This window comes from Schistocerca americana, chromosome 9 (genome assembly GCF_021461395.2).
Source record: "Schistocerca americana isolate TAMUIC-IGC-003095 chromosome 9, iqSchAmer2.1, whole genome shotgun sequence".
Lineage (NCBI taxonomy): Eukaryota > Metazoa > Arthropoda > Insecta > Orthoptera > Acrididae > Schistocerca > Schistocerca americana.
Window position 1 is genome coordinate 171265728 of NC_060127.1, and position 14379 is coordinate 171280106.

Sequence of the window (14379 nt, forward strand, 5' to 3'; positions counted from 1 at the left end):
TCAGTGACATCCCGAACCATAGCACAGCACATTGCGTCTGTAACGCATCATCCAGTGTCTGCGCGTACCATTCGACGCCGTTTACAGCAGAGTGGTCTGTCCGCAAGACGTCGATTGCTTCGTCTACCATTGACGCAGAAACACAGACGTCTCCGTCGCCAATGGTGTGATGACAGACGGATGTGAACGGCAGAATGGAATGACGTTGTCTTTACTGACGAGGCACGCTTCTGTCTGCAGCACCACGATGGTCGGATTCGACTGTGGAGACACCGTGGAGAGAGGATGCTGGACAGCTGCATTATGCACCGCCACACTGGTCTTGCACCGGGTATTATGGTATGGGGCGGTATTGGATATTACTCTCGCACGCCTCTAGTACGCATTGCCGGTACTTTAAATAGCCGGCGCTACATATCCGAGGTGCTGGAGCCAGTTGTCCTTCCTTACCTTCAGGGCTCGGCCACAGCCATATTTCAACAGGATAATGCGCGACCACACGTGGCACGCATTGTCCAAAGGTTCTTCGTCAATAACCAGATTGAAGTGCTTCCCTTGCCGGCTCACTCTCCGGATCTTTCGCCGATAGAAAACATGTGGTCCATGGTTGCTCAGCGAGTGACCCAGATTACATCCCCAGCTGCCACACCAGATGATCTTTGGCAACGTGTGGAAGCTGCTTGGGCTGCTGTACCCCAGGAACACATCCAACGTCTCTTTGACTCAATGCCGAGACGTGTGGCAGCGGTGATATCCAACAATGGCGGCTACTCTGGCTACTAATTCTGGCAGGAACCACATGTCACAGACGTCTGTAAACGTAATCATTTGATACTTGGTCAACATGTTATCTACAAAATAAATTTAGTTGTGCTACCTCTTGTCTTTCTTGGTGTTGCTTTTACGGTGGCCAGCAGTGTTCTTACAATTAAATGTTACGATTGCAGTCTCAATTGAACGACATTTGACAATGAGCAAAGTACTGGAAATACACCCTGCTGTCGGCAGTGGCTCTGGAAATAGAAATATCACTACCTCTGCTATCACAGTACTCCAAGTCAAATCCATACCCTCCTTACGACTGGACATAGTCATTTCCTTTACACAAACACATACTTTATAAACCTAATGCTCAAACACGGACCTATCACGCATCCTCTACTAATAATTTATAATACTTCGTCAATAGCTGATTGCCTACGATACGAAATAATACTGAGACAAAATTAGCGATGGGTGGACATGTCTCATAAGTTAGTTTTCTTCTGAGTCCTACCACCGTGTCCTAGAAAGAGAGACGTAATCGACCAGATCTTAAAAAAACTCGATCGCAACAACGACTGTATGTTACTGTCACAAGCGGTTTTGGTTCCACAGGTGCACACAAGTATCCATGTTAAAAGCTGTACGCGCTTTACGAATCGAAGTATGACATTACCACTGAATGAGGTGTTTTTTTACGGACAAATACCATGACGGGGATAGTAGGAATGTCTATTATCAGACCAACACGTAGCCACAATGCAACCTAGTGATACAATTACCGCATTTTGAAAGTGATTCGGCTAAGGAACGTGGTATGTAAGCGGCATTTGCGACTCCCTCACACCGCCACCGCTAGATAATTCTATAGTATTTGTAACACATTCTGTCTCGATACCATACCAGAGGTTCCGCGATATATCCACTGAGTTATAGGCGATGACTGATCGAGAAGGAACACAAACAGTAGTAGCAGATGATGTGCTGATTGAAGTTGTAAGAAAATGTACACCAGCTTCTCAGAGCTCTAGTGTTATGATATCTGCTGGAAATGATGTCTGGGATTTGGGAACAGCTCTTTCCATTCAAGCACATACCTGCATTAGATGCTATTGACAATTCCTTTAATGATTACAACCACTACTCACCAGTCATATTTCTGGTACTCCCATATCTCGAAACAAATCACCTTTCCCGAGCCTAGCTGCTACAGTAAAATTCCAACGTGGTTTCAGTCACCCCCTATGCCTCTTGCAACTGACCCCATTTCTACGCCTTTCCACATGTGATCGTTCCAATTTAAGTCAGAACTGAGCAGAAGTCTGAGAAAGACATATCCACCGCCTTCTGCAACCCGTGTAAAAACAGAATGACCTGAGTTAGTGCAAAAGGGCCTTGTTTTGACCATTCGGCTGAAATGCAGGCATGTGGTATGTATCCAAAACTAGATACAGATACTACAGTCCGAAACAGATCTGCGTCCATTCAAATCAATGGCCGACATACTATCATGATTCTCTAACCCCCAACAGAGAAAAATTATGAACTATAAAAGCCCCACTAACTCCATCCTATATAGAAGTTACCAGGGCACCGATGCTGGCGCAATGAGGCATAGCTGTGATGCGGTCCAGTGCGGAGAAAGAGATTTCGTAATACTCCCCAGAATAGCGCAGTGTGCAGCCTTCCAAGCAGTCCTAACGGTATACCCAGTCCCTCACCGAATTTACACCTCAAACTGCTGCTGCTACTGCCACCTGTGTGACATTATCCTATTAAATATACAGGCACTGCGGAGGCCACTTTAAAGTTTGATCACCTATACTGTGGGTGAATGATTGTATCCCATAGACTATACTAAATTGCATGAGATGCTCCCTCTGGTCCTGTTTAGTTGTTTGAAACAATGTTTTGTAACAAGCTTTTGTACAATGACAAACATTTCATATTTCTGCCGCGACTTCGAGGCCTGTGCCAGGTTCTAAACTGACATTAAGAAGTTCTGATCCGTGGCATTTCGCAGGAAACTAGACATTGCGTGGTTTAAATCACATTCTTACGGCGGGTAGCATAGCATGCCACACATCGTGTGATTTTAACTAAAAGACAGTTACAACATAAGCAAACTGGAAGAGTTTTACGGTGTTGGCTTGGGTTTCCAAACTACAGTCCGAAGGTGATTCACGAGCTCTAAATTTAGACTCGTCTCTCACACTGATGGAATAACTTATGGCTCTGCATTCCCTTCGACTGATTCCTAATATAGCACTCATGTATGCGATCAGTGTTTCGGTGCTATCCACCCCAGAAGATGCTCTCCATCCATCAAAAAATTTTCCCCGATGCAAACAAGCGATACTAGTCAATCATTATGTGGTAGCCAAGAGCATTCCAGTGCACAGATGGTATCGAAAAGACAACATCGATGTACTCTAATAATGAGCATCACAGTTGAGGCGAGAACAATTTTAGCAATTTTACAGTAACTTCAACACCGCCCAATGATGTGACAGCATGTTTCCCTAATTTCAGTATCATAGGTAAACCACCACCTCTCCACTTTGCGAGTATCATTGTGAACATGGATAGATGACAGTGCAGTATGTCCATTCAGGGTAAATTCTCAAACACATAAATCATCAAAGTGTACCAGACAGCACTCCACATATTTCTTTCATCTCGAGTATAGTGTTTAATTTACGATCTGTCTCTCTGTGAATGGGAGTCACAGAGCATTCTCGCTGTCACAGGGTACAATTAGAGAATGAAATACCTTCCTCACAGTGCCACTGACCAACCTATCCTGCAGCACCGTTTGCGAGTTAATCTGCAACCCACCAGAAGAAGACCGCTACACTCCACGTCGCGTGAATGAATGGGGCTTTGTGGCTTTCTGAGTCCTCACCCATCTCGAGATGCGCCCATGTCAAGGAGCTTAGCACTCCTTATCGAAGTATAGTAACAGATTTCAAAGGGTTGTGTTGTAATAGCATCCAGTTAAGAAGAACAAGAAACGAATGATTTTTATGTGCGATGGAGCTCCAGACAGATGAAGTTCGACGCATTTTTACATAAATCAACCAAGCTCTCTCTAAAGTACTGTTCTAGGGTCTAGGATCGGTACCTGGAAGGTACTGGTAAGAGACAACATAAACACACACACACTCCTAAGGCTACAACGTTCTGCACTTAAAATGCGCTATAATGTTAGGTCCAACCTACAATTCGTATGGAATGTAGCATTCCTAATATTCCATTGTGAGAAATATATTTCTAGCACATGACATACATCCTTCTTGGCGATTTCTCTTCGATACACTTCCTTAAAACACATGTTCTGCATTATATGAGCACAATATAGCTTTATGGAGACGTATAGTGTCCACTGTTCACATCTGATCACAGTTCAGAAATTATACGATGGATGCATCAGGCCTATATAAAATGATCGTTAGTAGCAGGGGATACATCCTACAAGGAAACAGATAAACGCATAGCAGCAGTGTCCGACATGTGAAAATTACAAGAAATTCTGTCACTAACTCTGTAAACAGCACATCTGTGGGGCAGATGCGTACACGAGGATTGCAGCAGCTCACAAGCTCCTATCGCTAACTTAGATATAATGCTGAAGTCTCGATTTTCATCCAAGATGCGACAGGGGAGATGGAGTACATCGCACAAATCAAAGTTCGTTTAGACATATGTGTCAAGTTTCATCACACATGGGATGGAAGTCCTCCAATGCCCAAAAGGTTTACCATTAACGATCGCAAGTAGACAGTGCTTTAAACCACGTACAGGACACCTGGCTGTATACGAGTAGAACGTAGGCTATGTCACGTGACTGATGCATCCGGACAGAGCACTGGAAAGCAATTCACCTGCAGCAACTTCTCCTTCTCTGCAATGCATCAATCAAGCATTAAATCGTACCTCATTGCAGCTCCATCTCAATCGATCACCCTGTCCACTCTCTGTTATCCTTTAACGTAGATGCAGGTAAGTTTAGAGGTGAATGGTTCTCTATCCTCCTGAAAAGCATCAGATACAGTAGTCAACTCACGTGTATCACTGGTACCTCAATATACACTGCTGGCCATTAAAGTTGCTACACCATGAAGATGACGTGCTACCGACGCGAAATTTAACCCACAGGAAGAAGATGCTGTGATATGCAAATGATTAGCTTTTCAGAGCATTCACACAAGGTTGGAGTCCAGTGGCGACACCTACAACGTGCTGACATGAGGGAAGCTTGCAGGAAACAGCAGTTGACCGGCGTTGCCTGGTGAAACGTTGTTGTGATGCCTCGTGTAAGGAGGAGAGATGCGTACCATCACGTTTCCGACTTTGATAAAGGTCGGATTGTAGCCTATCGCGATTGCGGTTTATCGTATCGCGACATTGCTGCTCGCGTTGGTCGAGATCCAATGACTGTTAGCAGAATATGGAATCGGTGGCTTCAGGAGGGTAACACGGAACGCTGTGCTAGATCCCAATGGCCTCGTATCACTAGCAGTCAAAACGACAGGCATCTTATCTGCATGGCTGTAACGGCTCGTGCAGCCACGTCTCGATCCCTAAGTCAACAGATGAGGATATTTGCAAGACAACAACCATCTGCATGAACAGCTCGACGACGTTTGCAGCAGCATGGACTATCAGCTCGGAAACCATGGCTGCGGTTACCCTTGACACTGCATAGCAGAAAGAAGCACCTGCGATGGTGTACTCAACGACAAACCTGGGTGCACGAATGGCAAAACGTTGTTTTTGGGATGAATCCAAGTTCTGTTTACAGCATTGTGATGATTGCATCCATGTTTGGCGACGTCACGGTGAATGCAGATTGGAAGCGTGTATTCGTCATTGCCATACTGGCGTATCACCTGGCGTGATGGTATGGGGTGCCATTAGTTACACGTCTCAGTCACCTCTTGCTTGCATTGACGGCACTTTGAACAATGGACCTTACATTTCAGATGTGTTACGACCCATGGCTGTACCCTTCATTCGATCGCTGCGAAACCCTACATTTCAACAGGATAATGCACGACCACACGTTGCAGGTCCTTTACGGGCCTTTCTGGATACAGAAAATGTTCGACTGCTGCCATGGCCAGCACATTCTCAAGATCTCTCACCAATCGAAAACGTCTGGTCAATGGTGGCCGAGCAACTGGCTCGTCACAATACGCCAGTCACTACTCTTGATGAACTGTGGTATCGTGTTGAAGCTGCATGGGCAGCTGTACCTGTACACGCCATCCAAGCTCTGTTTGACTCAACGCCCAGGCGTATCAAGGCCGTTATTCCAGCCAGAAATGGTTGTTCTGTGTACTGATTTCTGAGAATCTATGCACCCAAATTGCGTGGAAATGTAATCAAATGTCAGTTCTAGTGTAATATATCTGTCCAATGAATACCCGATTATCATCTGCATTTCTTCTTGGTGTAGTAGTTTTAATGGGCAGTAGTGTACATACAGTATAATACTGCCTTCATGGGAAAAATTTGACTGCCTCTCAGATTCCCTTCATTTTGATGTCAACGTTTTCCGGATTCCTCTTGGTGCCGCAAACTTGTTCCCATGTACAAATTGTTCAGTGCGAACCAGAAGATATGCAAGTACTCCCTCAATTTCCCACATTTTGCTGTATATTGGATCAATTTATACCTATTCCCATGGAATAAATAAATATATTTACAATGTTGAATTTCTGTTTGTGTTTTTATTTCTCTAGACAAAATGTCCCATACATTAAAGTACATAAACGTTTACTAGCATGCACTAACATGTACTAATGAACCAGAAGACAGGCAAGTACTTCCTTAGTTTCCCCACATTTCAGTGTATGTTCAGTCAATTTATACCTATTCCCAGCGCCATTTTTCGCTATCGATTTTGTGTCAGATCTATCCATGTAGCACAGCTGCCAACACCTAGCCCAGATGCACTGATTGGGAGGCGTAATATACCACTCTACTCGAATGTGTCAATTGTCTCGCATATGGGGACTGCGTGAGCGTACCTTGGAGTTTGGTGACATCAGTATAACAGTGACGGTATACTCGAAAATAGTGCCAACTTTGACCTACATCCAGCAGCGGCTCACGGCTGTGACTGCACACATCTGCAAGGAATTTCTCAGGTGTAAAGTATGAAAGGGGTGGTACCACCTCATGCGAGTGGGACCTTAGTGTGTCTGTGTGTGTTTTGACACCTGATGGCTGGATCACTTTGCAGGGGTTGCCGTTAATCTCCTGTGTGATCAAGGTGACAGGGTGTGTGTGTGTGGGGGGGGGGGGGGGGGCAGTTCTTGGTCACATTGATTGCGTGTCTGTTGCATTATTTTGCGAGTGGTCCTGTAGGCTGTCGCATGCACTATTTGAACAGTGTACAAGTTGATTTCTTCTCTGCACATCTGTGTACTGCATTATTTAGGAGCAGTCTGCAGGTCTGTACTAAAATTATTTCGAAAATTAGGAGCTATTTGCGTGTCTCATGAGCGTTATTTAGAAGTAGTTTATAAGTCTGCCGACTGTGTATTTTGACCCCAAGCACATCAGGGCGGGTGTTTTGGATCAGTGTGATGAAAATACTCCATCCCTAAATAAAATGTTCCAAAATAAATAAAATCTTTTCTCACTCTCCCCCCAGCAGCCCAGCACAGGCTGAGTCATTTTGGAGCCATTTTCCCCCTCCAGACCACCATCTCAGATTATGTCACATGATGGATGACAGCACACTCTGGTGGTGGTACTGTGTACTAGGTCAGTTGGACATTTGATCTGATGGTGTAAGGCTGCCTGCAAAATAAAGACTCATGTTCAGCAAAGGCAGAGTCGTTTTCCCACCATTTTGCCATATCCCAGACAGCCATCTTAGATTACCTCACAGGAGGGAGAACAGCACTGTCAGGTGGCAGTATTGTGTACTAGGTCAGCTGGAGTCTAGATCTCATGGTGGAGACACTCCCTGCAATATAAAACCTTATACCCAGCGCAGCCAGAGTCGTTTTCCCGCCATTTGTCCGACCATCATGGATTATGTCACTAAATGGACGACACCGCACTCTGGTGGTGGTGCTGTGTACTAGGCATCATAGTGAACATACTGTTTGCCGCCATCTTTGATAACAGTACTTGTGACATCACCTGACATCATGGCCTCCATCTCAGATGACAGTGCCCTCTGTAGTGGTGCTGTGTACCAGGTCAGTTTGAGTCCAGACCTCACGACGAAAACGTTGGATGGCCATACTGCATGAAATTGTTTAAAGAAAGACTTGTGTCCAAGTCCTTTTTCCATGAATCCTTAGGAGGACGTGGCAGTTGGGTGACTGGGGCTAGTCTAAGTGTCCTTTCTTTTACGTCATTTTCTTAGCTTAGTAGAGAAATACTAAGTGACTTATATTTCCGCCATAATTCAACTTGGCGCCTGTTCATAGGAATAAGTGGTGATTGGGTGACTTATGTTAGCCCAAGTGACCTATTTTCCGGCGATTTTCTTAGGTTAGTAGAGATAACTGTGGTGTGATGCATTATCCTGTTGGAATTTGCACTTCCCGCCGTTTTTGTGGGGGAGGGGGGCGTGGCACTTTCCTGCCAAAAGCCGCCATCTTGGATAATGCTACTTGCGTCATCAACTGACGTCATGGTCGCCACCTTGGATGATGTCATGCACTGTTGCGAAGTCTACACGCCGCTATCTTGGATGACGTCATCGTCGCCATCTTGGATACAGACGGCAACAATTCAGAGTGGGTAAGAGTCCCCCTTGCCCCCATACTGTTCTCAAATGTAGTTAAGTTATACGGAAGACAATCAACTTTTACGACTGAGACGGAAAAAGTTCTCACAGATCATCTCCTGTTATTTGAAGAGAGGTGTTTTGGATTTACTATCAAAGATGTCCGTAAATTTGGATTCGACGTAGCAGACAAATATGAACTACATAATTCTGCCAACAGAGAAAAGAAAGTGGCAGGTAAAAAAAATGGTTTTATTCATTTATGAGACGAAATCCACAGCTTTCCCTCCGTCAACCACAAGGAACATCAATGCCTGGAGCAAGTGGGTTTAATAGAGAGAATGTGAAACAATTCTTCGATCTCCTTGAGAAAACACAGATGAGAATAGAATTACAGCTAACATTATATTTAACGTTCACGAATCTGGATTTATAACGATTTAAAAACGCAACAAAAATTCTTCGTGGAAAAGGTAGATGCTAAATGGGATCTATTGTGAGCTGCTAATCCCGCTGGATACTTTATTCCACCTATGACTTTATTCAAGCGTAAGAGGAGGGAGCAAGCACCGACCAGGAAGTGTAGTTGACATCTCAGACACTCGCTACATGAATTCTGAGTTGTTTGTGTCGTGGTTCAAACACTTTGAATACATTGTGAACTGTAGCAAGGACTCGCCTGCGGTCCTGCTACTTGATGATCACACAATGCACAGCAGAAATCTAGAGGTTGTTGAGTACGTTCGTGATAATGGTATTATCATGACGCAGTTACCTGGGCACACTACCCACTGGCTGCAACCACTTGATGTTTGGTTTTTGGCACCTCTTCAAACCTACTTCACTCAAGCCCAAGATAAGTGGTTACGTGAAAACATAGGACAATCTATAACACAGTTTCAGTTATCTGGACTGTTGAATGAAGGTTATGACCGAGCAGCAACAGTAGAAATAGTGGAGAGTGCCTTCCGTTCAGTTGGAATTTGCCCTGTGAAAAGGAATATGTTTTCAGATAATCATTTTTCACCAGATGATTGCTTGGGAAGTGATGATAATTTTCTTGAGAAACCGAGTTCAGCGAACGTTAGATACGAATCTTCTTCAAACGACAATTCAAGTGATGACTATTGTGGGCCTGCGACACTCACTAAGAAATTCAAGAAGATTATCTCCAAGATGTCACCCCTTCCAAATTTATACAACAAGCCTGCTATTCGAGGTAGAGGAAAAGCACAGAATGCCACTGTAAACACTAGCAATCCTTACAAACAAGAATTAGAGCAGTCTGCAAGGTCCAGTGAAGAAACAAATAGCTGCTAACACTACTTTATTTCCCAAAGAACAGAAAACAAACGGCACTGTTGGAAATTCAAGCTGGTTCTGTATAAGAAGAGTAAAGAAGGTGACACGATACAGTGTATGGTCTGTAAATTATGAGTTCATACACGATGCGCCAATGTGAAGCTCAACATAAAGAAAATTTTCTGTTCAGATTGCAATTGGGCTTCAAAGTAATTTGTCAGTCTTAACCCCAGTTAATGGAAATTATTGGTATATTTCAGGGTGTCAAGTTTACTTACATTTTTCTTTGTAACAAGTTTCCTAGTTTATTCTTTGTTTTGATTTGAAGCGAATATAGCTATGAGTACGAAAATTATTTCCATAATTTCTCAATATAAACATCTTAATATAATGAATATTTCAAACCTCTCTGTTTTATATAATATAGCATCAAGTACCTAAATGACATGTCTGTTTAACAAACATGTTGAACTGACGCTTTATTTAAAATATTAGATTTATTATTTAATTTTTATTCATTGTTTTACCATATGGTGCAATTTAAGCAACTAAAGATCCAAATTAAGCAACAGGTTTCCTAATTCCGACGATTTACAAATGTCTAAATTTGAAATGATACCCATTTATGTCATGTGTTTATTCAAAAGTATAATACCACCTGATGAAAGTATGCACATGTAGCTTTTTGTACAGTACATTTTGTTTCTATTAGATACATAATAAAGGCTTGGGGTAGCAAAATAGAAGAAAGTGATCCAATAAAGGTAACCTGCTCCCATGTTTTCCTTCATTACTTACAACAGTCTGGAAATGATGGGGTACCTTTTCCATCACGTAGCTGTAGAGATCACGTAGTTTTGAGGCAAACAACTCGTCGCACCACGTTCGGAGCGCACTCTTATCTGGAAGGGAAGTTTCTTGAAGGTTGTACAACAGACAGCAGAAAACGTGAAAATCTGAGGGCGCAAGATAGGTGAATAAGGTGAGTTGCGGAGTGGGTTCCCAACTCAAGTCCTGCACAGTGTTGTTTAGCAGAATGCGGACGGGCGTTATCATGGAGTAGCATTGCTTCACGCAGGCTTCCTGGTCGTTGTTCTTGGACTGCCTCTGCAAGGTGTCTCCGTTGTTGGTAATAAATGTCAACAGTGCTGGTTACACGTCGGGAAAGCAATTCGTGCTACACCGCACCGTCACAGTTCCACCATATGCATAACATTACCTTTTGAAGGTATGCATCTGTACGAGGAGTTGCTGCTTTGTTTGGGCTCAACCAGTCCTTTCTTTTCCTCAAGCTAGCATAAAGACACCATTTCTCCTCACCAGTAACGACACACGACAGAAAGGTCGGTGTTCTTCACGAGGCGATTGATGAGGAGCAAACAGAGGTGAACATGTGGCCACCCGCAGATTTTTGTGATTGTGGCTTAGAGCATGTGGTACCCATACACCCGATTTTTGAACTTTCACCTTTGTATGCAAATGTTGCACGATGGTGGAATGATCACATTTCATCAAATTTGCCATTTCTCGAGTACACTGATGTAGATAGTTACGGATTAGTGCGTTTAAAAGATCTCCATCAAACGCCGGAGGTTCTGTATAAGGATAGTCACTAACGTCAAAACGACCCTCCCTAAAACGAGAAAATCATTTTCTTGCCGCGCCCTGTCCAGTGGCATTATCCCCGTACAAGGCGCAATTGTCTGTGGCTGTCTCCATTGCTGTCGCCTACCTAATGAACGCAAATAGGGGGATAAATCGGAAGTGTTTCGGTTTCTTCATTTGGCATTCCACTTTCTTACATCCACAGCTCCAATCACTATCTTCGTATAATCAAATGACAATATGTAAACTCAAATATCAACAGTTAACTACAAATAAAAAACGACAGTCAATAAATAAATCCATAGCAACCATGATACCAACGTGCAAAACAAAATCGCTACAAAATTACGGATCAACCTAACAGAAGAAAGAACACAATTCTCTACACACAGAATATAATAAAAACAATGTATAAAATGCATGCAGAGCAGTACTGCTCTGTGTACACTTAGTACTACCATGATTGCTTCTGATAGTCCTTTGTCATACAGTGATATTCATGACATGCTCTACACATTATTCAAGTAATGACGAATATAAAGTGGTGGTTATACCATTTTAACTGTTATCCATGAGTGAAACCGGTTGATGTTTGGATTTAAAATAAAAACCGCCGACGGTCAATATAAATTTTATACATTACTTGACAGCTGTTGATAGGCACCTTCCAAAAAGGTTGAATAAAAACAGATTGCCACTACTTCGTATTAACTGAATGAAACAAATTTCATTAAATCAGTAGAATTTTTAATTCGTGTAATTACAATGTATGAGTGAACAATAGGCAGAAGCATGAAACTTAAGTCTCCAGTTCCGTTTAGCTTTAAAGTAATTGAGTGAAAATGAGACACCACGGTGCTTTACGTTCAGTGTATATCACTGTCCTTATATTAGTTCCCACACTCAAATTATTTATAGTTTCGACTCTTTCAGTGTCACAAATATTCACAGTGGCCACAGAAGAAATCATTTGGAGTCGTTACGGAATGAATATATCAAGGTTTCCGTCTTAATCTTTGATGTTCGAAATAACAGCAACGAAGGCCTTCATTAGCATTCGAACTGATCGCCATATTCCCATTCTCTTATTTTGTTGCCACGCGACTTGATTTCAGTAAAAGAACGTGGCTGTTGGAAACCCGTAAGTCATTTAATTGTTTCAACGACTACTAGAGCGCTCTGTAGTCGACGCCACACTGACGAGCTCGTTCTATACTCGTAGGCTGACGTATTAAAAACTAGAAAAACGTCGTTAATGCACTTCGGAAAGAAAACATTCAAAGCGTTGCTGTGTGTACTAGTAGGGTCGAACATAATCGTCTCATAAAGTAAAAGGATGTGTTGTGAATTTCACTCAAATGTGTTGGGGCATACTGCTTTTATTTCCAACAACAGAATTTTGCTTAGTATTAAACTCATTTTCCTGTATTTTGATACGAAACGGACGTTATACGTTATTCACGTGTATGTAATTATAAGTGGTGAAGATATTTCGAGTGTTTGGGAGCACTGTTGTGTAGTATGAATTTTTAAAATGAGTGTCAGTCATGCAAATTTCACAAAAAGTATAAAATATAGCTCTTTACAGCTCTGGATTTGATAAATGTAATAATATTTTCCGTGAAGGTGGGAAGAGGGCTCTGTCTTTTTTTTTATTGCAGGTTATGCTAAAAAAACGTTTTATTCCTTGCAAAACAGCGATTTCCGTAAAATTCTGATAGTAACAGTACGTGTGAAAGCGTATTGGTCTCGTTCAACATTAACACTACTAATAAATGAAAATAAGAAAACGAGAAACGCAATAAAACAGAGGAGCAATGTTAATGCCTGCACTTCAGCAGAAGGAATAACATGAAGCTAAACATTTAGATCTGCAAACACAAAAACTCACATCTTCCGCTGAACACCAAAGCTATTCGTTTTGTCTGTCAAGGCTTCGACGTCTCCCAGTACTGTTCCAAGCTGTGCACACACGCACACACTCAAACACACACGCCCCCGCTCTCACTAACACCGTCGTAAGCCTTCACACACATACAAGTACATACACACACACACATACAAGAACAAACGCGACCAGGTGGAGCTTTGCAGACGGGAAGACATCAATACTTGCGACCCCGCAGCGGGTTTGGTCGCGCGAGGTTGGCAACGCGCACGCCCGAAAACATCTGCTGCTCTTAGTAGCGGTGGCGGCCGCCGGGCGGCGCTGGTGTACGCATTCGAAGCCGAGCGGCACCAACTAAAAGGTAATGTCTTTTGCTCTGACTAACAGCGTTAGCCGTCGCTGGGAATAAAAAAAAAGGAGGGGAGGAAGTGACAGAGAGAGATAGGGAATGGAGAAAACTGTGAGAGGAAGAGCGACGGAAGTCCAAAGGAGCTGGAAAGGGAGAGGGAAAGCGAGGTTTAATTTTAAATGGGACATAATGTCTTTATTACAAGGATCCTTTATGCTGCAAACAAATTGAATTTGAAAATCAACAAAAGTGTTAAAACAAACAGTTTTTCTACCTTTCCCTCGTTCTCTTCTTTATCTCTCTCTCTGAAACAGCTGCCCCACACCATGTCGTGAACAGGAAGGTTCCTCGGGGAGGGGGGGGGGGGGGAGGTGGAGAGAGGACCTTATATTAAATCTTTCCACTGCATTTCATGCGTAGGATATTGCCTTGAATCGAATTAAGGTGATACGTTACGAGCAACTGATAGTCACTAGAAGATAAATTCCACCGAGGCAGGAGAGAAAACCAGTGACAGAAAAAGAGGGAAAAAAGTGAAAGAGCATATTCCTGAATGGCTTTGGCCAACGATGTTTTTACCGCTTCGTTTAAGAAGCTTCAATCGTGCGAAGGGAGACAGATAGATAGAGAGAGAGAGAGAGAGAGAGAGAGAGAGAGAGGGACTGATTAAAAAAAAAGAATAAAAAGGGGAAGCACGCCCTTTGAAAAATTCTGTTA

General features: G+C 43.0%; 1 protein-coding gene across 1 annotated transcript in view; it reads right to left on the reverse strand.

Annotated features, from left to right (window-relative positions):
- LOC124551163 (multiple coagulation factor deficiency protein 2 homolog) overlaps positions 1-13523 on the reverse strand; it is a 265932-nt gene extending 252409 nt beyond the window's left edge. Inside the window, exon 1 of the mRNA XM_047126141.1 lies at positions 13317-13523. Within this exon, the coding sequence (XP_046982097.1) occupies positions 13317-13318 (2 nt within the window). The 5' untranslated portion in view covers positions 13319-13523. The remainder of the gene's footprint in view (positions 1-13316) is intronic.
- Positions 13524-14379: the final 856 nt, after the last annotated feature.